The sequence below is a fragment of the Rhinatrema bivittatum genome, chromosome 6, assembly GCF_901001135.1.
Source record: "Rhinatrema bivittatum chromosome 6, aRhiBiv1.1, whole genome shotgun sequence".
Classification (NCBI taxonomy): Eukaryota; Metazoa; Chordata; class Amphibia; order Gymnophiona; family Rhinatrematidae; genus Rhinatrema; species Rhinatrema bivittatum.
The window spans coordinates 35,843,215-35,864,837 of NC_042620.1; the positions used below are offsets into that span (position 1 = coordinate 35,843,215).

The following is a 21,623-nucleotide window of genomic DNA, read 5'->3' on the forward strand; positions in this document are numbered from 1 at the left end:
AGAGTTCAGAGGAGCCACTGAACGGATTTCAGCGACGACAGGCTCAAAACTGGACACGGAGGTTCAGGGTCCCTCTAGGGAAAGAAGCAGTCCTGGATTTACCCCATTGTGGGGTAAATCCAGGACTGCTATTCTTGGGCAAATCAGAGCGGCTTCTCCCTGCAATTACAAGGGTGAAAGCAGGACTGGGTTGCCTTTGCTGAAAAATAAATTTCACGGCAGATTTTTGAAAAATTCAGCTTTACAGAGTAGACAATGGTTCCTTTATTTTAAGTAGCTTTTTTCTTATCTGTCACATTGCATGGAGTGACAGGGGGGCGGAAAGAATAATCACAAGAGAAGAGATTTGTTTTCAAGGACACTGGCATTCTCATTGTATTGTTCTGCGCAACAGAGAATAATATCGCAATGCGGACGCATTAGTACCATGGTTAGAGCAGCAGCCTGCAATACCTTCCAACAAAACATTGCATACAATAGGGAAAATCCGATGACTATTCTGGGAGAACTGCTGGTCTCTGTATTCAATTTAAGAGCTAATACAGACAGAGAGGCATGAGAGCCGCTGTGCCATGTGCGCTTGTTGCACTAATAGCAGCTTCGAAGACGGGACACCAGGGAAAATGCCACCCATAAATCTCATATCCACAACAGTATTTATTTTGCCTTTATATATAAAACTGCAAAAGATTTTACATCCTAGATTCCTTATAACTATCTCTATTAACCTTTTGAAGCTACTCTTTCACTTCCCCAGATTCAAAGTATTTACCGTTTCTACCCGGATAGGTCTAAAGCTGTAGCAAGGCGCGCTTCACCCACCCACTGACAACCGTAGAACTGCATCGGAGAGCGGGTGAAGCTTACGGGGAACAGCTCTCGCCCCCTCCGAAGCGCACATAGCAAGCCCAGGCGCATGGCTTCGTTTTCAGGAGCTGCAAAGCATACGTCGCTGAGCGAATTGTCTTTCATGTGCAAAGAGGCTTTTTTTTTTCTTTTCTTATTTCAGTCTGGCTTCGAAGGCACTCGCCCCTTGACGAAGGCTGCATCCTCCTCCACTTTCTAGGACTCCATTTCGCAGCCTGGCCACCATCAGTCCACTGCGCCATTATGAGCCTTGTTGAGTAGGTTGAAGACCATGTCAAGACTGTGGGTGGAGATCGGCTGTCTGTAGAGTGGGTTGGACGCCTAAAAAGTTTGTTTAAAGAAAAACGGGAGTTATGTTTACAGGAAGAAGGGATGTGCTTTCGTTTTTTTTTTTTTTAATGTTTATTGCATTATTCAAATTTATACATAAAATAGATACATAAGTTGAATCAATCTTATTACACAGATATATATCATAGAAATAATTACCAACTTACTTAATATCCTATACTTAGGAAATTGAATCAAGAAAAGTGCTTTCGTTTTTAACAACAAAAGGCAATGTCAATGACATTGCCTATTTCATTTCAGATCATTTCTAAAGTGAAATGATAAAAAAAAATTTCACAAAATCTAATTTTTATGTTCAATATCTTTATTAAAAACCAACAAAAAGACACAATAAACATATCCTTCAGGTACCTTGTGTCTGGTGCACCTGGAAGGAAACCAAAAATGAAGATACAATTTTTCATGCAATTTTCCCCCCCTCCCATCCCCCTTTCCTACTGCTATTTATATCTGGCTAAGTTAGACCAGCTCTATGGCTGCCCACTTTTAATGTGGCTAAAATACAGCCAGAGAAGTGACTTACCCAGATATTCAGATGCCTGCTACATAGCCAGATAAGTCCTTCTTATCTGGCTATCGAGCACTGAATGCGCTTTGAATATGCTGCCCCATGTTGTTTGTGGTCCAAGAAAACAAACCGGTAACCGATCCAATGTGACTAGCAGCAAAGGACGACAAGGGAGATTCGGTAAAATGGACTTTATTGAAACTTGCCCGACTCTGGCCGAGTTTCGCTCTACGAGCTGCCTCAGGGGCTTTTTGAACCACTTCAGTTGGCTCTATTCAGTGTGAGTGTCACTTATATCGTAGACGAAGAGACATGAATCAGCATGTTGAATACCAACTTGTTCAAAGAACAAATGCTTGCAACCATAGTTCACTGTGCAAGCAGTGATAACGTGATTCTTCAGTCGAACGGCATGCAATCACTCACCGCTCAAACAAATTTTACCAAATCCACCTTCTCGTCCTTTGCTCCATGTTGTTTGTGTCCTTTTAGATTTAGGACACTAAAAAATGTTTAATATTTGTCTTGTAGTAAGTGCCGTATCTTAATTATGTATGTTGAACTTGGAACCTGCCCAGAGCATGTATATACAGTATGTGTGCGGAAAGCAAATTCTTTTAAAATAAAATAAATACATATAGCTCTCCATAGGATAATCCCTCCTCCAATGAGGCCGAAGCAATACCGGGTGCTAGCCACCGCACACGGCTTAACAGGCAATTGGATGCATGTTTTGGATGCGCATCCATAACCCCTGATCCAACACGGGGATTAGCGCGTCCAAAACGCGTGTCAAAATCACCGCGTAGCTAATAGCGGGTCCAAATTGCGCGTCCAAATCACTGCATAGGTAATAGCACTCATCACATGTAAATTCATGTAGATGAGGCTAATAGCTAATCCCCGCGATCCAGAAAAGGATTCCGTGCAGCCAATGCGCTCTTGCAACGTGGCAAGGCAAGAATAACCACAGCATGAAAGTTATATTTCTGGCCCTCAGATGTTCCAGTACCATATTTATGTATTTATTTCTCTCCAAAATCACTATGGCCCCACCTTTATCTGCTTGTTTCACTACAATCGAGTGATTTTTTTTCAACAATTGAAGAGCATCGTTTTGGATTTTGGTCAAATTATAACGAGGTGAATATGTTACCAATTCCTTCTGTTTAATTTCGCCTATTGTGGTGGAAAATGTAGAACAACATGCAGGTCATGGGTCCTGTCAGAAATACGAACTATGTAAACAGGCTATTGTTGGGTCCAACTGGATAGATAATACAGGAAAATGCCATAAAGCCACCCATTTTTCAGATGGTTCAACGAGTAATGTGATTTATGTAATCACATGCCCCTGTAATTTACATTATGTGGGAGGCACAAAACGTTCTATCAAAACTCGTTTAATTGAACACAGAAGCTGCATAAAAACGGCCAAAGTACAAGCACCAATAGTGGAGCATTGTATGCAAAATAATCACACTTTTGCTGATTTAAAGTGGCGAATTACTGAAGTAATATATAAGAATCCTAGAGGTGGAAATGCGAATACAGTATTGAATTTGAAAGAACAACGATGGATATATTCTTTAAATACTATGTATCCGAAAATGCCATCAAATGGTATTCCTGTATTTAACACTTGAGTATTTGTGATATGAGTGGTGGGTAGGAGGGCGCTTTACCATTTTTTGATGACCATTTTTGATGGACTTTAGTATTGCAGAATTTCAGCATCAACTTATTTACTTACATCCAAAAATGGTCTTCAAAAAATATTTTTAGAAATTCATTAAACAAATGTACACATCGGGAATATGTTCATTTTAGCTGATGCATTCAATATGGCCGCACAGGTGTTTTGTTTTCCTGTCAGTCACCAAAAGCAGTTTTCCATCACGTCGGTTTTTCTGATAGATGGCGCTGTGTAAATTTGAGAACAGCTAATATAGCTCTCTATCAGGGTCGGCTTTTGTGATTGACAACTAAGCCATTTAAAAATGGCGCCAACACAGCAATATTTGCGCTGATACCGGAAATGCACGCCACTAAGCCATTATGCTGAAAACCAAGTATTGACTACGTGAAAGTAAGTTTGTTCTTTGATTTCTATAAACAATTGATGTTTGTCCGAATATTTTGAACGATATTAAATGAAATGGAATCCTTACAAGCAGTAATTTTGAACCTATTTCATGTTCTAGTGATTTAGCCCTTGAAAAAGGATTGTTTCGTAATCTGAAACACGGCTCCGTGTGGGCAGCTTCATGGAACTATATGAAAGAAGTGGCTTCCATACAAACAGTGGCTTCTGTATAATAAGCTAAGTATTAGCACTAATAATTTCTGGTTAAATCATAAAAAAAGTGCACATTATTGGTGGGATCACTATTGGAGAAGCTTTTGCAAACAAAAAATACAACAAAAATAACATATCAATATTGACCAATGATTAAATATAAGGTGGAGTGTGAAAGTGAAATTATGCTATATGATGAAACCTATTATGATGGTCAATGAAGCCTAATAGGTACATCAATTTGAAAGGTTCTTGGTGAAGGATATAAGTATTGGGACACTGTGGTATCCTTTATGATTCTGATAATAGATAAATTCATACCTAAATTAATGCTTAATAATTGAGGAAATGCTCTCATTAAAGTATTAAATGTTTATGAGGTAATTGAGGGTAATGTGTCATTTTACATTGAATATTGGCATTAGCCAGATAATTTAGCCCTGGCTCCAGAATATTCCTCACCATGCCTCCAAGTTTTCCAGGTTAAGTTTTATGCGACTAAAAACTTGCCTGGATAAATTAGCAGTGACTGGTGTGGCAGGAAATTCAAAACCCAGAGTTTGTCCGGCTACGTCCGAACTTAGCTGGTCATAGAGCCTCGACTGTAGGCCTCCAGGGCTTTATAGTGTCTTCCTGAACATCGGTTTAGTTTCTCTGACCTAATTCCAGCTGGCAAACTATTCCATAAAAATAGGTGCTGAGTGCAGAAAGCACTCACCCTACTACCGCTAAATGAATGCATCTCGCACTGGGAAGACATCTTCAAAAAAAAAAAAGCTCCTTGACTTGATCTTAAGAGCCGCTCAAGATTAAACCAAACAAATAAGACAGGCCTGTACCTTATAGGACTGTATAAAGTAATACCACGAGTTTGACTTTTACTCTTATTGCCACCAGTGACCCACATAATTAGTAATACCAAAGGACAAATCCTGGAGGATCAGGAGCTGCCCGACGGACTTTGCTGGGAGGCTCACGTAAAGCGCGATACAATATTGGAAGAAGGCTTACCTTCTTTCAGCAGCCCTCTGCCTGGGTTTTAGCGTCCTCTACGTACGCCTTGCCATTGGTCAGAGCGTGCCTAATCTTAAGTCTGTTATTTTGATCTTTTGTCATTGCTAATGTCAGGTTTTCGTATTGTTATATGCCAGTCAGGTCTGAATGTTTAATTATGCAAATCTTTTCTTTGCAATCCGCTTAGAATGATAGGTACAGTCTAAGCTAAATATAAGAAATTTTAAACAGTTTGTGATGTTACTAAAAAATGAACTATCGTTTTGAAAGCCATAATATTCAAACAAGAAGGCAATCGTCTCACCAAATGCAGCCTAAAATATATTTTGTGAGCAACCTCAGCAATGTGGGCCTCCAAGTTAAGAGCACAGTCACCCCCCGTCCCCCATAACAGGTCCCAAATGCTCCTCCATCACAGGGCTGGGGTTGCAAAATCACTGTATCCAAATTTCCTCTTTTCAACATCTCTGTATTTTGGGCCAATCAGAACCAAGTTGCTACCCAATAGCCACTTGGCTACCTCCTCTAAGCAGGCATTCAGCTAGATCATCACACCGGGATCTTTACCCCAGCGGGGCAAACGGCTGGATGGCATCAGCATATAAACATGCCACAAACCAAGAGAGCGAATACTCTTCTCCGGGGGGAGGTGGTGAGAAAACAATGCTAAACAAAACAGGGAACCCTGTAACATATATTTCTAGATGCACGGTAGAAGTTGCCCCATCCTTGCTGCTGCCGATCACTCAAAGCAGATGAAATCCAGCTGACGATTTTCTTGTGCAAAGACCAGGGACTGGGGTGAGACAGGAGGGAGGTCTCTGGGAATCGAAGGCCTCGTGCAGCACCAAGGCATGCGAAAGGTGTTCAGGGCCCCCGTACAGCTCTGCGGAACATACTCACCATTTCGTATCTGGCCCTGGAGCGCTCACTCTGAAACTTAGCAAACTCCCTTCTGTCGTGGATGGTGACAATTAGCTTCCAGACAGCGAGAAGCGCAAATCCTATTAACAATATACTGCCCACCACGGCCAGCAGAACCGTGAGGGCATCGGGGGCGCTCCCACACTCTGAGGAGAAAGGAACAACAAAATAAAAAGGTTCGTTTAACATTTAGCTCACGAGTCTCCTGGCTTACTGGTGACTAAATACTACCAAAGGCTGTTTTCTTATCCCTGTGCCCTGGGATGCCAGCAAACCAGTGCAAAAGCTAAGGATACCAAAAAGCAGGTTGTTCAACAGTTTGTCTTCAATAAAGCTATTATTTAAAAAAAAAAAAAATAATAATGCTGACCAGTGACTTATTGTTCAACCAACGTCCCTGCATAAAAATGTAAAATGTAAACATAGGAAGTATTTAAAGTCTGAAATGCACTTGGCTCCTGTGTGGTGGTTCTCCGCCTGTTGGTGCTGTTCCAGCTCTGATTATGAAAGGGACCCTTTTCTGCTGCAGAATGCGCATATTTTGCACAGCAAATCTGCGGAGTCCGAGGGAGGCAGTGGGGATACACTGGGGATCCTGTACATGGAAATTCACCTCGTGCAAATCCATCGCGGGTATCCTGAAAACTCGACAGGCTGCGAGCTTCCCACGGCGGGTCTGAGAAGCCCTGAAATATTCAGCACGGCTGTCATGCAGTATCTTATAGCTCAAACGCAACACTATGAGGTACCTTGGCACACACAGTATATTTTATTTTCATGTATAGTAGAGATTAATGCTGATGGTAACACAACCGATCACTTAAAACCAATCCTAAATCAACTGCACTGGTTCCTGGTTGAATTCAGAACTCAATTCAAAATACTTTGCATTGTCTTCAAATGTGCAAGCACGGCCTCTAGATATCTCTCCCAGCTTCTGCTCTCCTACACTCCCGCAAGAGAGCTCCGTTCCTCCCAAATGATCCCCTCCCCCCCAGCCCTCTCCCCCTCTGGCTTCTGCCAGATTAACGTGCACAGGACTCGGCACACTCAGCTGCTTTGCCCCAAAAGCTTGGGACAAGATACCACGGATCCCTTTGCCTTGAAACAGCTCACCTCGAGGCCGATGTAATAAGACCCGTGGTGAAATCGCGCTAGTTGCCTGCGCGTATTTTCTTTTAGCGCGCGCGTGGCGAAAGCAGGCGCCTTCGCGGGATGTAATAAGGGGAAAGCTTGCAAATGAGATACGCACAGAGAATCTGCGCAAAAAAAAACAAATATCCGCGCAGATATGCGTGCTTAAAGCCCTATGCGACAAACTGCACATAAACCCGCATTCATGTGGTGCCCTGTGATTGATTCTCAGTTGAAAGCCTTTAAGACAATAGTGAGTCAGTGGTCCGGGAGTGGGACTGAAGGTGGATAGAGCACTGTCTCTGTCGGCGTGGGAGCTATAATGGAGGTTGCCGGTGAATGGGGAAAATGCAGTAGAAATTTGGAAGGGGCTACAAGAAGCATTCAGCATTTCTGACACGTGCCTGTTCCCTCTCCGACCTGGCTTTTGCCACTTCATTTTTTTGACCTCCAGACAGGCGCTTATTCGTAACTCCTGCCTTGACCCAGGCGCAAAAAGACCCAACTAAAAAAAAACCCCACACTAACACCAGCGCGGCTTTCTGCATTACCCATGAATAGTTAATTGCCTCCTTTGCATGGCATTAGCATGGACTCGAGCTAAACCAGCCACAGCTGTTTCGAGTGGGTCTGTGCGCGCGATATTTTCTGCGCTGACCGCGTTATTACCCACACGCTTTAGGATTAGCGCGGAAAAGCACGCGCAACGCCACATGCAGAAACTCACGGCAGGCCTACCGCACTCTTAATTTTCAGGAAAAGAATTGAGGCTTGGCTGTCCACCCAGGCCTTCCCCGAAATTCACTCCAAAACACTGTGACAAAGTTCCCTTCTAACTCTTGAATATCGAAGTCATGTCGTCGACCGCTGCCCAACTTCCTCATTCTGACTCTACTTCCTCTGCACTAGGTAACTGCCGTTTTAATAATGTACCTGCACTATGGTATCCTTCACTACCCTGGGCTTTCTAAGCCATCTAACAGACCGGTATTGCTACCATACCTTATGCTATTCCTTAAATGACCACTGCAATCCTCTTCTCATCATATCTTATATACCCCCTCCCTCTTTAAGTAGTTCATTGCATATTCCCTGTGCTTATTGTAAACTATGATGCAAATGTAACAGGAATTTAATTGTAATCTGCCATGAGACCAGCTTGGCAAAAGCAGGATATCAAATGTTTCTATTTTAACAGACACAACCAGGAAGCCATCTAAAAAAAAAAACACAGCAAATAAATTATTCTGACAAAGAATACAGTGCACAACCTCAGTCTTAAAGCCTTGAGATTATTGTTCTGTGCAGGCTCAAGACGATTTTGATTTTATCTGACCGCAGCTGTGCAGACGTCAGGCGGCACTGTGCTGTAAGTGACTGGCATTTCCCCAAACTCTGTACGATGTATTCCTTCTGTTTTTCTAAATCTAACCCTAATCTTACAGGCACAAGAACACACTGTCCAAGCAGCTTTTTTTTTTTTTAATGGGGGAGGGGTGGGGGGGGGGGGTGGCTTTCTGCCAGTTGGACAAACCAAGGCGAAAAGCCGATTCATTTTAACTACCTGGTTCCTTGAGCGCCGTGAGGACGGACTTTCCGCTGACATGTTCAGAGTAGGTGAATCTCATCACGCAGTCGCTGTCCGTTTTGTAAATGCAGAAGACGGTGCTGTCCTGTTCATCAGCTCCTGAAAATGAAAAAAGGAAAGCAGTCAGGATCCGATATGCTGTGTTGGCAAGAGGGCTGGAGACAGCATTTTTTCCACCTGGTGGCTTGAACCCTTGGACACTCGCTCTTACTGTTCAGCTGTTTGTACAGGGATGCAAAGAGCCTCTCTCATGTGAGATCTGGCATCTGTGCTCGATATTTTCTGGCACTCGGGGGAGTTTGAATTCCTTTTAATACAAGGGTTTCCTGTTGGTACATATGGAGCACATTAGGGAACAATTCAAATGTCTGAACCAGAAGAAACGATCAACACTCAAAAACAAAAAATGCTCTCTATCCTCCTCATCAAAACACAAACACTGGGAAAAAGGAAATCTACATTTGTTTGCTTTCCTGAAGAGTGGAATTGAGGTGCATCTCTAGGTGAACATGAGTTCAGCTTTTAACTTTTGGCTGTAAGATTGTAGGCAAGACTTCAGAGACTCCGAAAAGACCAGAGCTCGTATCTGGGTGAAATCGTCGTATTTGCCATTCCCTGCTGGTGGAATGTGCAGACAGACAGTTGGGATGGAGCCATTCAGCAAGATCCAAGGACGTGGTACGAAAGTACTCCTGCAGTCGATCTCCTCCTGAGAGGAACAACCACATAACCACACGCCATACAAATGAAGTAAGGCTTACTGTAGAAAGCAGAACGAGCACTCGCATAACCAGGGACTAAAGCGTCAAGGCTTGTGTCATTTACGAAGCCTTTCTCTACCAACAATGTCAAGTGTAGAGCCTTCAATCACCATCTTCAGAACTTCCCCTGATTTCTCTCCCACCCCTCCAGCCCACCCATGTCCACATAAATGCAAAGTGGCTCGGAGACTCTCCCATGGTTCTTTTGTCTGTGAGTTATTCTCAACACTGTTCTTTGGCCAACCAGTAGGTGTCACTGCAAGAGGCGACCCTAATGCTGGTGGTAGTCATTTAGGTATGCACAACTCCATTCTCAGTCCTCAACCATGAGTACTGGTGAGGGTAGAAGTGGGGAGGTGGTCTGATGACTGAGGGAGCGCTGAAAAGGAAACTTGGGAGCCTCTCTATGCAGGAAAGAGCATCGACTGTGGGCATTACCTTGGCATCTTGCGTAGAAGTTGGGCTTAGTAGAGTAGGAAAAAAGCAAAAAACATTATAATAAGCACAACTTCCCACGCAAACATTCTGTGTACCTACAATGCCATGTATCGAGCTTTATATTTCAAGTTACCCAAAAATCGATGTCTACTTTCTGTGCTATGGTCAGCAATGTTAAGCAGTACGATTAATATATTTTAATGGTCCTTGCATGACAAAAGGCAGCTAACTGTTGACACACTGGGCTTTTATCCAAGACTATTAGGAATTCATCTCTCTATTTGAATTCCAGATCTGCTGAGTGGCTTTGTCCCATGGTGGAGGGGACAAAGGTGAAGTTGGTTTTAAGTAGAGATTAAATGTATAACATCATTGCTTTGAGCAGAGGAAGTGAGGTGGAACGGGGGTCCGTCTGACCTTGCCAGGGACCACGCTGGGAGATGTTAAGTGCAAGCGCTTTCAACTTTCTTTTTTTTAAATGAAGTATTTCTAGACCACTTTTCTGATTTTAGTTTGAGTTGGTTTACAATATTTTTTTCAGTTTACAATCTAATACTCTGAGGTAATAAGATGCACCAGGCTATGCATGCTAACGTGCAATTGTAGGCGTATTTTTGTTCTTGCACAGCTTTGCTCTTGTTTTAACGAGGAGTTTAACATACAAAAAGCTTGCAGACAAACCTGAGTAAAACAGTGCGCAAAGCGTCTGAAAATTGTCCTTCCCTCAAGTCCCTTACTTAAATGTACTTGGGAAGAACTGCTAAACGAGTCTGCGGTTTAGTTATGGAATCAAATATAGTCTCCCCTCCCCACCTCGCTGAAAAGGCTGGGGCTACGAGTCCAATCCCGAGCCCTGGGGGGAGGGGAAGATACACTTTCAGGGGGGTCGGCGGGGGGGGGGGGGGGGGCGAGATACACTTTCAGGCCCTTGGGGTTAGCTAGCTGGACACAGACAAATCGCTCTCCGCCCAGGAAAGTGGCGTTCCAATAATATTTCATTTAAAGCTAAACTCAGTGGTGGTAATCAGGCACGGAGTACATTTAGATGAATGGGGATTGAATCTGCTTCTTCCATTCCGTCGAGTCACAAAGCAGACATTCAGGGTTCCCCTGCCTCTCCCAATGGGCAGTTTTTGGGAGCTCCTCTACCTATTCGGACACCCTTGGTACCTGTAAGCCGATGGATGGCTCTGCCCTGCTGCTCAGCAGGGCAGCCTCCGATCCTTGCTTCTCTGTAAAGCTGAGTATCGTTCGGGCACCACCTCCTCTCCCTTCTGAATGGTGCAGCGCACTGGTTCCCAAACCTGTCCTGCAGGAGCTTTCGGGATATCCGCAATGGATACGCAGGGGATAAATCTGCATGCGCGGGTCTCCACAGCCTGCACATTTTATCTCATGCGTATTCATTGCGGATATCCTGGAAACCTGACTGGATGGGGGGGTCCGCCAGCACAGGTTTGGGAATGGCGCTCGGTCACACTGGCTGAGCAAATAAACATGAAAAACAAAAACCCTCTCCTTCACCCTGAAGCATGCACAGCAGGGTGCCGTGTGGTTTGCAGATCCCCCTTCTGCCAAACCCAAAAATAGAGCTCGCTTGAAAAAAAGTAATGCTGAGAGTAAGAGCTATTTCCAGTACACCAGAAACTTGGCTTTCCTTCTCATGTCCACGACCTCAGGACTCTGAAGTGAAAAAATACAGGGAAAGAAATGTTCACGCTTGCTTTCCCATTCTTTGCTGTCCAAAATAGGGAGAAATCTTGCAAGCCCCCTTCCTTCGGACTTGTGGCATCTGCCCTAACACACAAAGGCTCCTGTGCCATCTGCGTGCCTCCTGCAGCTCCCTGCAGAGGAGAATTCACACCATGCAACTGACTCTTTTCTAGAAAACTGTAGGGGCCCGACATTCAGAGCTGGCTATGTCACTGAATATCCACGTACAAGCCGCTACTATATAATTACCCGCATAACTTATCTGGTTAAGGCTAAATATCACTACTAAGCCAGATAAGTTATCTGGATAAGTAGCACTGCCCTGGTCCGCCCACTATCTAGCCGGCTAAGATAAGCGACTCATCCGGCTATTTAGTGGCTGCTGAATGTAACCAGATATTCAGCATCCACTAGATAGCCGGATAGGTCCTATTTATCCGGCTATTGCACGCTGAACACGCTTTGAATAATCGGGTCCCCACGTGCCTCTACCTACCGCCCAGAGGGTTGCTCTTACAAATGGACCATACCATCTAAATGCCACTCTAAAAATATGTCCTTTGTAAAGGAGACGTATTAGGAGGGTAATTTTCAAATGTCTGAGTAAATCAGAAGCTGCAGAGAGTATAAAATACCGTGTAAGTGTGCCCCGAAAGCACGCGCATATGTTTCTGTGCAAACGCTTATCTGTAATGCGGGAAAGTCGCCAGTTCACCCTCCCTCACTTCAGCGCCTGCCTCAGGTACAGCCGGCGCTGGTTTTTTTTTAAATCTACGATGGACAGGGCAGGATGGCTCCTGAGCCGGAAGGGGGTAAGTGAGGGCCAGGGAAAAGGCCCCCCCAGCCCCAGGAAAACATTTCCACGAGGCGGGCGGGAGGGGACAGGAGAGGCCCTGGCTGGGTAGGCCTGAGCCCAGGTTTGATTCTTTAAGGGACAAGAAGAGGGGGTCGAAGGCATCCAGGCTGGCCTGGTTCAGCCCGGCCTGGGGTAGGCCCGAGTCCCGAGGCTTTCTTTGCGGGGCAGAAGGGAGGTTGGAGGACCTCTGGGAGGCCCGTTTTGTTTTGTTTTATTTGGACGGGGGTTGGGTTTTTAATGTCATTTTTTTGGTTCGGGAAACGAACTGAAGAAAAATGTTAAACAAAGAAAAAAAAAACAAGCTTAACATTCCCCCCCCATCACAAGACAAACCAAAACACATTTTTTTTGGCTGCATATCCTTATTAAGATCTGAGATGCATTTATCAGCTCACAAAAGGGAGGCAAAATTTTAAAACAAAATCAGTTTTCCTTTGGCTCTGAAGCATGAAGTTTTACCATCTTATCTTTTGGTTTTTAAAAGATGCGTAGGGGTCAGAAGGGGGTACGCAAGCACCGGCACAATTTACCTTATGTCCCTGGGATATCCCTGGAGGAAGTAGAAATGAGAAATGGTGCCAGGGTTTTTATCTGTATTGAGTCAAGTCCAGGATCTGCCTCCTCCCTGCTGCACTGATTTGAATTAATGCATCCTTGCTCGGACTGAACTCTTCCTCGGAGTGGGCAGAATCCCTGTGTCCTGTGACCTGACCTGACCTGGTGTGCTGAGACTTTCAGTATTAAGGTGGCTGTGGTAACTAAACTCTTCCAAACTTGCCTGTTTCTTGGCTCTCCTGCTGCCCGAGCCTGATTTATACTCCTGCAGGTCTTTTGTCTGGGTTTTATTCCTTACGTTTCCTTCCTTGAGCGTATTTGCCAGCCGGTCATGCTACACGTGTGCTGTAGATTTGATACCGGTGCAGTGTTCTCATGAGAACCGGCACAACAGGCTCTCTCGCACTCTGCTGCTTCTGGACCAGTTAACACACTGGACTGGTTGATCTGGCTTCGCTCCCTGCTCCATTCACACTGTGAAACTATTTTGGGATTAAATATGGCATAGCCTCCAAATTCTGGAATTGACACCGAAACCTCATTCACATATATTTATGCAGAATTAATTACTCTCTGAATAACGAATCCAAGTGGGATTAGTTAATCCTGGTTTAATGAAAGCTCCAATGCTGAGCCAGGAGACCTCATTGGACATCAAAGGGTGCAGATCTTGCATTGTCACAGGTTAAGAAGTGCCAGTCGAGGCAGGTCTGGCTTTGCACTGTCGTGGGATTGGGAGTCCCCACTATGGATCTCAGGGTATACTCACCCTCTCTGGATGGGTTGTTGCTAACTATTTGGGGAGACCCAATTTGACCGTGGGCCATGAAGGTGGGCTAGTAGCTCCACTGCCTATTGCTGGTAGCCAATCAAGGCACATATGGGCCGATACAGTAAAGTCCGCGGGAGAGCGGGCGAATGCGTGCTCTCCCGGTGCGTGCACAGGCCACTCTCCTGTGCACGCGATTCAGTATTTAAATTAGGCCCGGCGCTAAAAAGAGGTAAAAAGAGGCACTAGGGACACTAGCGCGTCCCTAGCGCCTCTTTTTGGACAGGAGCGGCGGCTGTCAGCGGGTTTGACAGCCGACGCTCAATTTTGCCGGCATCGGTTCTCGAGCCCGCTGACAGCCACGGGTTCGGAAACCGGACGCCGGCAAAATTGAGCGTCCGGTTTTCAACCCGCGAGCTGACTTCAAATTTTTTTTTTTTTTTTTAACTTTTTGTAACTTTCGGGACCTCCGACTTAATATCGCCATGATATTAAGTCGGAGGGTGCACAGAAAAGCAGTTTTTACTGCTTTTCTGTGCACTTTCCCGGTGCCCGGAGAAATTAGTGCCTACCTTTGGGTAGGCGCTAATTTCTGAAAGCAAAATGTGCGGCTTGGCTGCACATTTTACTTACTGAATCGCGCGGGAATAACTAATAGGGCCCTCAACATGCATTTGCATGTTGAGGGCAGTATTAGGTTCGGGGGGGTTGGACGCGCGTTTTCGACCCCTTACTGAATAAGGGGTTACGCTAGCGCATCGAAAACGCGCATCCAATCGCAGGTTAACAGTGCGCTCCAGAACAGCGAGTCCAGAATGAAAATCCATTCACTATCTAAATTAGGAGCGTGTGCGTGACACTGAATGGGGTGGCAAAGCAGGAGAAGTTCTGAACATTTTTGAACACTGGAGCCTCCTGAGGAGCAGAATAAAACAAGAGATCAGGTAGAAAAGTGAAGCGCATTAAAATTGAAGCATTTCCCCTCTGCCATAGAGGTTTCTTCTGATAAATGTTTCCTCCTAGTCTAGATGTGGTGAGGGAGGATCAGGGCGAGGAGGATGAGTGACCCGGCTAGAAACGAGGGAAAATGTTTTCATCAAAATTGAAGCTCCCAAATCAATGATTCCACATTACTTTCCACGAAAATCTGCTGCAAACTCTGTGAGACCCCCACTAGGTAAGCTGCAGTAGGAAAGGGTGATCCCTTGCCAAGTAAATTGCAAAATGAAAACATCAAAGAGAACAGAAACTAGCGCTAGGGAAAAACTGAATAAACCTTGAAACATGACAGGCGTTCAGTTTTCTTTTAATTTAATGATTGAGGCACCTCAAGGTGCAGCAGGTAACTCGTTGTCCCCAAAGGGTGTACTTACTTGTGGGTTTTCTCCCATTGTGTGACCTTGGGAAAAATGCTTAGTAAATAGGGTCTTAAGTTTGTATCTGAGGCCAGGGAGGGTGAAATAACTTGCCCACAGTCACAAGGAGCAGCAGCGGGATTTGAATCGCGGCTTCGCTGGCTGTCAGCCCACTGCTCTAACCCACTAGGCTACTCCTACCACTCCAGTCTCTGCTGGGCAAGGGTATGAGCGGATGGAAAACACGTGGCCAGGTGAACCTTTGATACTTTCAAAACAGCATCAAGAGCCTCGGCCGTGTGGACTTCTGCCTGCAGACTCGCCTGCCTACGGGTCTCAGACCTCCGACCTGAAATCCAAAGAAGACCCGGTGATATGTCATGCACTGGAGGGAATTTGTTCAGGGTCAAAGAATAATCTTTGTTTTGGTTTTTTTTTAAACTAGATTTGACTTTTTGTACATCTTTAGACCTGGTGGTCGGCATCAAATGGATCTCTTGGTTCTGACAGTAAAACGCATCAGAATGGAGCATGAGGACAGATGGACACTGGGAAGAAGCGGGATGGACCGGAGCTGGGTGAGGCCAAAGATGAAACGATAGCCAAGCATACAGCTCGCTCTGCACCGCTATAAACTCTGGAGCCGTTCTGAGACTTTGCCACCTCTGCCTGCCAAACATTCTCCATCTTATAAACAACCGCTGGTACATGCAGCAGGCTGGTGTTTAGAGTAGCAAATGAGGCTGTAATTTAGGCTAACATCAGAGGCCTTCATGGTTGAGATTACCGGTGTTGAATGCAGCTTATAATGACAGCAAAGAAACACAGGAAGATCAGTTTTGTTTACAATGTAAATTTGTACAGCTAACAAGTATCTGTTTTGAGGGTCACTGGAAGACCTTCTAACCCTGTCTTTAGTTCCTGGTACTTCCATGATCACCATGGGGATTTAGGATTAATACCCTTCTAGGTTAATACTGTATATCTTTTTGGAAAGTGCATTAAGGTGGAGCGATGAGCTATGTCAATCCTCCTTCTGCAGGTCTTTGGCAATTCCCCACCGGGGCAGGACTTACCAAGGTCATCCACGGTAACGATTTCATCCTTACAAAGCTTTTGGCAGGTGTGATTGTCGGCCAGTCTCCCTGAGTTAAATAATCTGCACTCGATGCAGTCCCTGTAAGCAAAATGGAAGAAAAAGAATTCACTTGATCATATGGATAGCGAGGATGACTTTCGAACTTCGCACGGCGGCGCGCACGCGTGTTTACGGCCGCGCGGAGATCCACAAAAATATTTTATAACTCTCTCCCATCAGCTACGCATGTATTATAAAATACGCCTGTCTTTACCCCAGAACACAGGCGTGTACGTATGCTTGCGCGCAAATGAATGCCAACAAACTGAAAGCGAGAATTTCAATCCACTGAATACACTGGGTGTATTCTTCCCACCTCTTTCAAAAAGATACGCTCGCATATTTTACGTGCGGGGAAAAAAAAAAAAAAAGAGGACTTACTGCAGTAAAACCCAATTTATGGACGTTAAGTCAACATATTTGAAAACATGTGCACATAATTGAAATGAACCAGTTTTCCCAATCATTGCAACGGTTAAGCCAAGTCCTTCTCCGGGTCATCGAGACCCTCCTGGTTCTTCAGCCTGATCGCCCCCCTCCCGTCACCCAGACCTCCCACCCAGTCAGTAAACAAGTCTGATATCAATTACTCAAGATTTATTTATTTTCTGCCCGCTTTACCAAAGATCAAAGTGTTTTACAATAAAAAACAACCATCACCAAGTCACATAAAAATCACAATAAAAACATAAAAAACATCCAAGGACAAAAGTCCAGTGCCTTTTCAACAAGGAGGGACTGAGCACAGCTGCCTGAAGCTGGAAAGCTAATCTGAACAGATAAAGTCTTTAAGGGGCAGGTAAGTGACTGCAGATCAGCTGTTAAGCGCAGGGCCATTGGCAGAGGGTTCAAAGTGCCGGACCTGCTATTGAAAAAGTTTTCTCTGGGAGTCTCAGACAATCGAGCTTGAGGTACAAAGGGAACTTCAAGAAATCCTTGATTTCAGATATTAATTCACGCAAAGTGGGGTACAAATGTAGCACTGTGGAGATCCGCGGGGAAAGGTTTTTTTAAAATAATTTATGACTGAGGGACAGGGTCTTACATCGTACCCGCCATTTTATGGGTAGCCAGGGGTTAATTCACTTTCCAGTCACAGCCACTCTCCTGTGCAGGTTACCCCTTCCTGGAAGCACAGTTTTAGGAATTTTCAGGCAAACTGAGGTGCCTACGTTTTGGGCTGAAAAAGTCCTTAATTCCAGGGTCCTAAAACGTATTTCTTATGTTAGCTGCCTAGAACGTTTGACATATCTGCCCCAAAGGGTTGAAAAGCTACTGAATGCAAAATTTCACCCACTAAATGCAAAAACGGGAAATCAAAAGGCAGCCAGGCAGCCAAGCGCCCTTGTTCCCAACCACATGCTAAAAGGCAGCGAAGCAAAAATCCACAAACATCATCTCTTTGTGTATAGGTGAGAAAGAAAAAGGAAGAGGCTGCCAAAGCAAACCTGGACGAGGTAGGCAAGTGTGTGTGTGTGCGTGCGTGCGCGCGTGTGTATATGTGTGTGTGTGTGTGCGCGCGTGTGCGTATATGTGTGTGTGTGCGCGCGTGTGTGTGCATGCGTGTGCGTGTGTGGGTATGTGTGTGCGTGTGTGGGTATGTGTGTGCGTATGTGTGTGTGCGTGCGTATGTGTGCGCGCGTGTGTATATGTGTGTGTGTGTGCGTGTGCGCGTGTGTGTGCATGCGTGTGCGTATGTGTGTGCGTGCATATGTGTGTGTGCGTGCGTGCGTGTGTGTGTGTGCGTGCGTGCGTATATGTGTGTGTGTGTATGCGTATATGTGCGTGTGTGTGCGTGCGTATATGTGTGTGTGTGTGTGTGCGCGCGTGTGTATATGTGTGTGCGTGCGTATATGTGTGTGCGCGCGTGTGTCTGTGTGCGTATATGTGTGCGCGCGCGCGTGTGTGTGTGTGTGTGCACGCGAGCGCGCATGTGTATGGTAAAAGTATGTAGGACCTTTGCAACTACGCGGGCTATTCGAAAATTCCTTCCTAAAGAGGGAAATCTAAGCATCGTATCAGGGCAGCCGGCTCTGGTCCTCAGAAGCTGCAAGCAGGCCTGAATCTCAGGGTATCCACAGCAGCAGGTGTGCCGGGACAGGTCCTGGGAGGTGTGTCGCAGGGCCAGGAGGAGGCTGATCTCTCCCTCCTCAGCCCGGGTGGGAGTTGCTTGGCTTCTCTACTCTTGCCTCCTTCTCCTTTTTTCTGGCTCAGTTGGGAGGCTGTCTCCTCATTCACCCAGATCAAAGCGCCACACTGCCAACGCCTGCTCTTCTGGGTCCGATGGGACACTGACATTATTTCCCCCCACCCCGCTGGGCCTGGAAGTGATGCTGCTGATGTTCTCTTCACCCTATGGGGGAGGGGAGGCAAAGAAGGCTGGAGATGCTGGGCGGGGAGGTGGGAGAGAGAGAGGGAATGTGGGGGGCTGTTGAGCAGGAAGGGGTGAGAAACAGGGAATCAGGGTAGTTGGACAGGGGGAGGGGGAGGAAGGGGTAGGGAGAGTTGAGCAGGGGAGAGAGAGAGAGAGCACAGGGAAGAGGATTTGGGGGTCGGGAATGCTGGACAGAGATGTGTGAGGGGATGACTGAAATGGAATAATTGGGAGAAACGAGGGATGATGGGAGCCTGGAGGGAGAGTGACAGGATGCAAGAGTTTTGGGAACGTGCATTTCTTCTGTCTTTGTATTTTGCTTAGTGTAGGAGAAAATATATTTCTGTTTCGATTCCTCCAGGTTCGCACTGCATGCAGAGTGGCTTTTTTTGGTTTTCCGTTCCAGTTTCGGTCTCCATATTTATAATTTGTGGTTTTTCTGTACTTGGTTGAAGGCCTGTTCTGGGTGTGTGACCGAGATGAGGTATTTTACTAGCATGTAGGCATTTGTATCAATCTTATTTGTTGTGTTTTCTCAACAGGACATGCACTGGTGCTGCACTGCTGCCTTTTCATTGGTAGGACTATCGCTGTTTGAGTCCTCAGAGTTAGTGCTGTTATGCTATGGCAGGTTTGCTACACATGTGCTGAGCATTTCTTTTTAAGCTTTTGAATTTTATAATGTGCCTGGTAGTAGAGAGAAGGTTTTTTTTGTGATACCGAAATGATACCAGTGTCAAAATATCTGTTCTGTATGTGACTTGTTCGGGGAAATATCCTAGTTCTGTAACGCACCTATTATTGGGTGGTCGTGGGATTCCTGTGGATGCAGAGTACATGTTTGAATTTAGCCCCGGTGGGGTCACGCATGTGAGCATCATCTACCAAGTGCGTCCCGAGAGAAAAAAAAGGTTGAGAACCACCGATCCACGCCGAGCGTTCGTGACATATCAGCATATAATAGGTGTTCAAACAGCTCACTTAAATTTGAATACCGGAGTTAGCCGATGCTTCTGAAGACCAGAGCTTCCAGTGCAGTGTGCATTCTGGTCATTAGGTTCAGGGGGCTTTAATAAATATGCAAATGAGCTGGTAAATAGGGACAGGAGGGAAAGACAAGGAGGAAAGGAAGGGAGTTCAGAGCCGATGCACTTACAGATCACCTTGCAAGAACAAAGATCAACCCAGAGTGGTTTACAGCAAGCAAACAGTCCAATGGGGGCTGGGGTGCATTTCTCATGTCGCCAGCATTGCTACAACGTCTGCAGGGGTACCTTTCCCCCACGAACTTTGCACCTATTCTCAAATCGAAAGCAGGACTGCCCAAGGGTAAAGCACCTGCGGTGATCTGTGCCTGCATTTTCTACGGATGCTTTTTCCAAGCGCAACTTCTGAAAGTCCTCAGTAAAGACCGAAGACATGAGCTTGTTTTGTTTTTCTGCTACGCTCCCCCCTGCCCCCGTCCTCTCTGAGCTTCCCCTTCCCCTTCCTTTCCCATTTCCCGGTCCATCCAGTAGTGCAACCGACTCCCTCGCAGGCTATCGCCCAGGTCCCACCTGGGTTCTGGTTATATGCGAACACATCTCTGTTTGAAATGTCACCTCTGAGTACAGGTAACAATTGCAGGGGAACCCACGACCTGTCACAGGCAATCGTGGACCCTGAATCCGGGGGGGCTGTGTGGGAGTCAGCCTGGGGAGTGGAGGACTCGATCCAGCAACTGAACCCAAGTCCTCTGCATGGCAGTGCACAGAATCAGCACCACGTCACCTGGCCGGCCCGTGAGGTCACCTCTGTTAACCAGAGGTCACTCTAAAACCTTAGCAAATCTAATTTTTAATTTTAAAGCTAAAACAATTCCAAGTTCCTGGTTATAGCTGCAATTACGAAACAGAACCCTGGAAGGCAAGTCAGCAAAATAAAATAAGCCAGAAACAAAAGAGCTCCAAACCCAACCAATTGCTCATAATTCCAACATATTCCAACAGATATAAATTTCCTGCTGACTGGACTGTTACTGCATCTGCCAACAGAATGTCAAATGGACTTAAATACTCAAGCAAAGTAATATCCTGTAAAACAGAGCTTCTCTATTTTCAGTTTTTCCCACAGACTGCTACTGCAAACCTCAGACTGACCACGTGAGGAAGTTGCAAAGCTAATCCGAGTGTGTCAAAAAAAACCAAAAAAAAAAACCAGGACAGTTTAAAAATGTCCTTTGGCTATGCCTGGTGATCATTCTGGATAATAGCCATGTGGAAGAACGACTGTAACACAAGGCTCCTTCCATTAGTACGGTACTGTAGGGGGAAACTCAACGCAGTGCCTACCTTTTAACACTACAGGCGTCGGGGCACGTGGGACACTTCTCGCAGGTCTCGCCAAAGGCTCCCGGTTGAGTGCATTGGCAGCTCCCGCACACGCAGCTGCCCTTGCCACTGCACATCTGCCCGTCGTTGGAGATGCACCGGTCCGTCTCTGTCGAGCAGTTACAGTTGTCGCCGATAAAACCAGGATGGCACTTGCACTCTCCGCAAACGCACTCTCCGTGACCTAGACAAAATGAATGCAAATGACGCCGTTAACCCAAGTGAGAGAAAGGGCTTTATCATTGGCTGGGCCCATACTATGGAACACAATGCCCCCCGAACTCAGATTACAGAATAATCTCAAAACTTTTAAGAAAAATCTAAAAACATGGCTCTTTAAAAAAGCCTTCACTAAAGAGTGTGGAGGGTAGAGAATGAAAATACAGGGTAATGCAGATGAGAATGAATTTACTCAATGCAGATGAGAATGAATTTACTCAATCCTACATTTAAGAAGTAATATCTCAAAGCGAATGTAACTCAATAATATACCTGGACGTGACCAACATTACTCAAATAATGATTTTATTTATGAAATTGTAACCGAACTTTATTGGCACCTGTTAGAATGTACGATATCCTACATTTACTTACCTTAGTCTATGTGCCT

At 45.5% G+C, this 21,623-nt stretch overlaps 1 protein-coding gene across 3 annotated transcripts in view; it reads right to left on the reverse strand.

The window, feature by feature from the left end:
- Window positions 1-246: 246 nt before the first annotated feature.
- Window positions 247-21,623, reverse strand: part of ITGB5 (integrin subunit beta 5) — a 171,825-nt gene continuing 150,448 nt past the window's right edge. For 2 of the 3 annotated variants that reach the window (XM_029605249.1, XM_029605248.1), the window contains 5 exons: window positions 20,975-21,197; window positions 16,209-16,309; window positions 8,662-8,784; window positions 5,943-6,109; window positions 247-1,188 (listed from right to left, as the gene is read on the reverse strand). In XM_029605249.1, the coding sequence (XP_029461109.1) occupies window positions 1,093-1,188; window positions 5,943-6,109; window positions 8,662-8,784; window positions 16,209-16,309; window positions 20,975-21,197 (710 nt within the window). In that variant the 3' untranslated portion in view covers window positions 247-1,092. The remainder of the gene's footprint in view (window positions 1,189-5,942; window positions 6,110-8,661; window positions 8,785-16,208; window positions 16,310-20,974; window positions 21,198-21,623) is intronic. The other variant, XM_029605250.1, reaches the window with a different exon arrangement.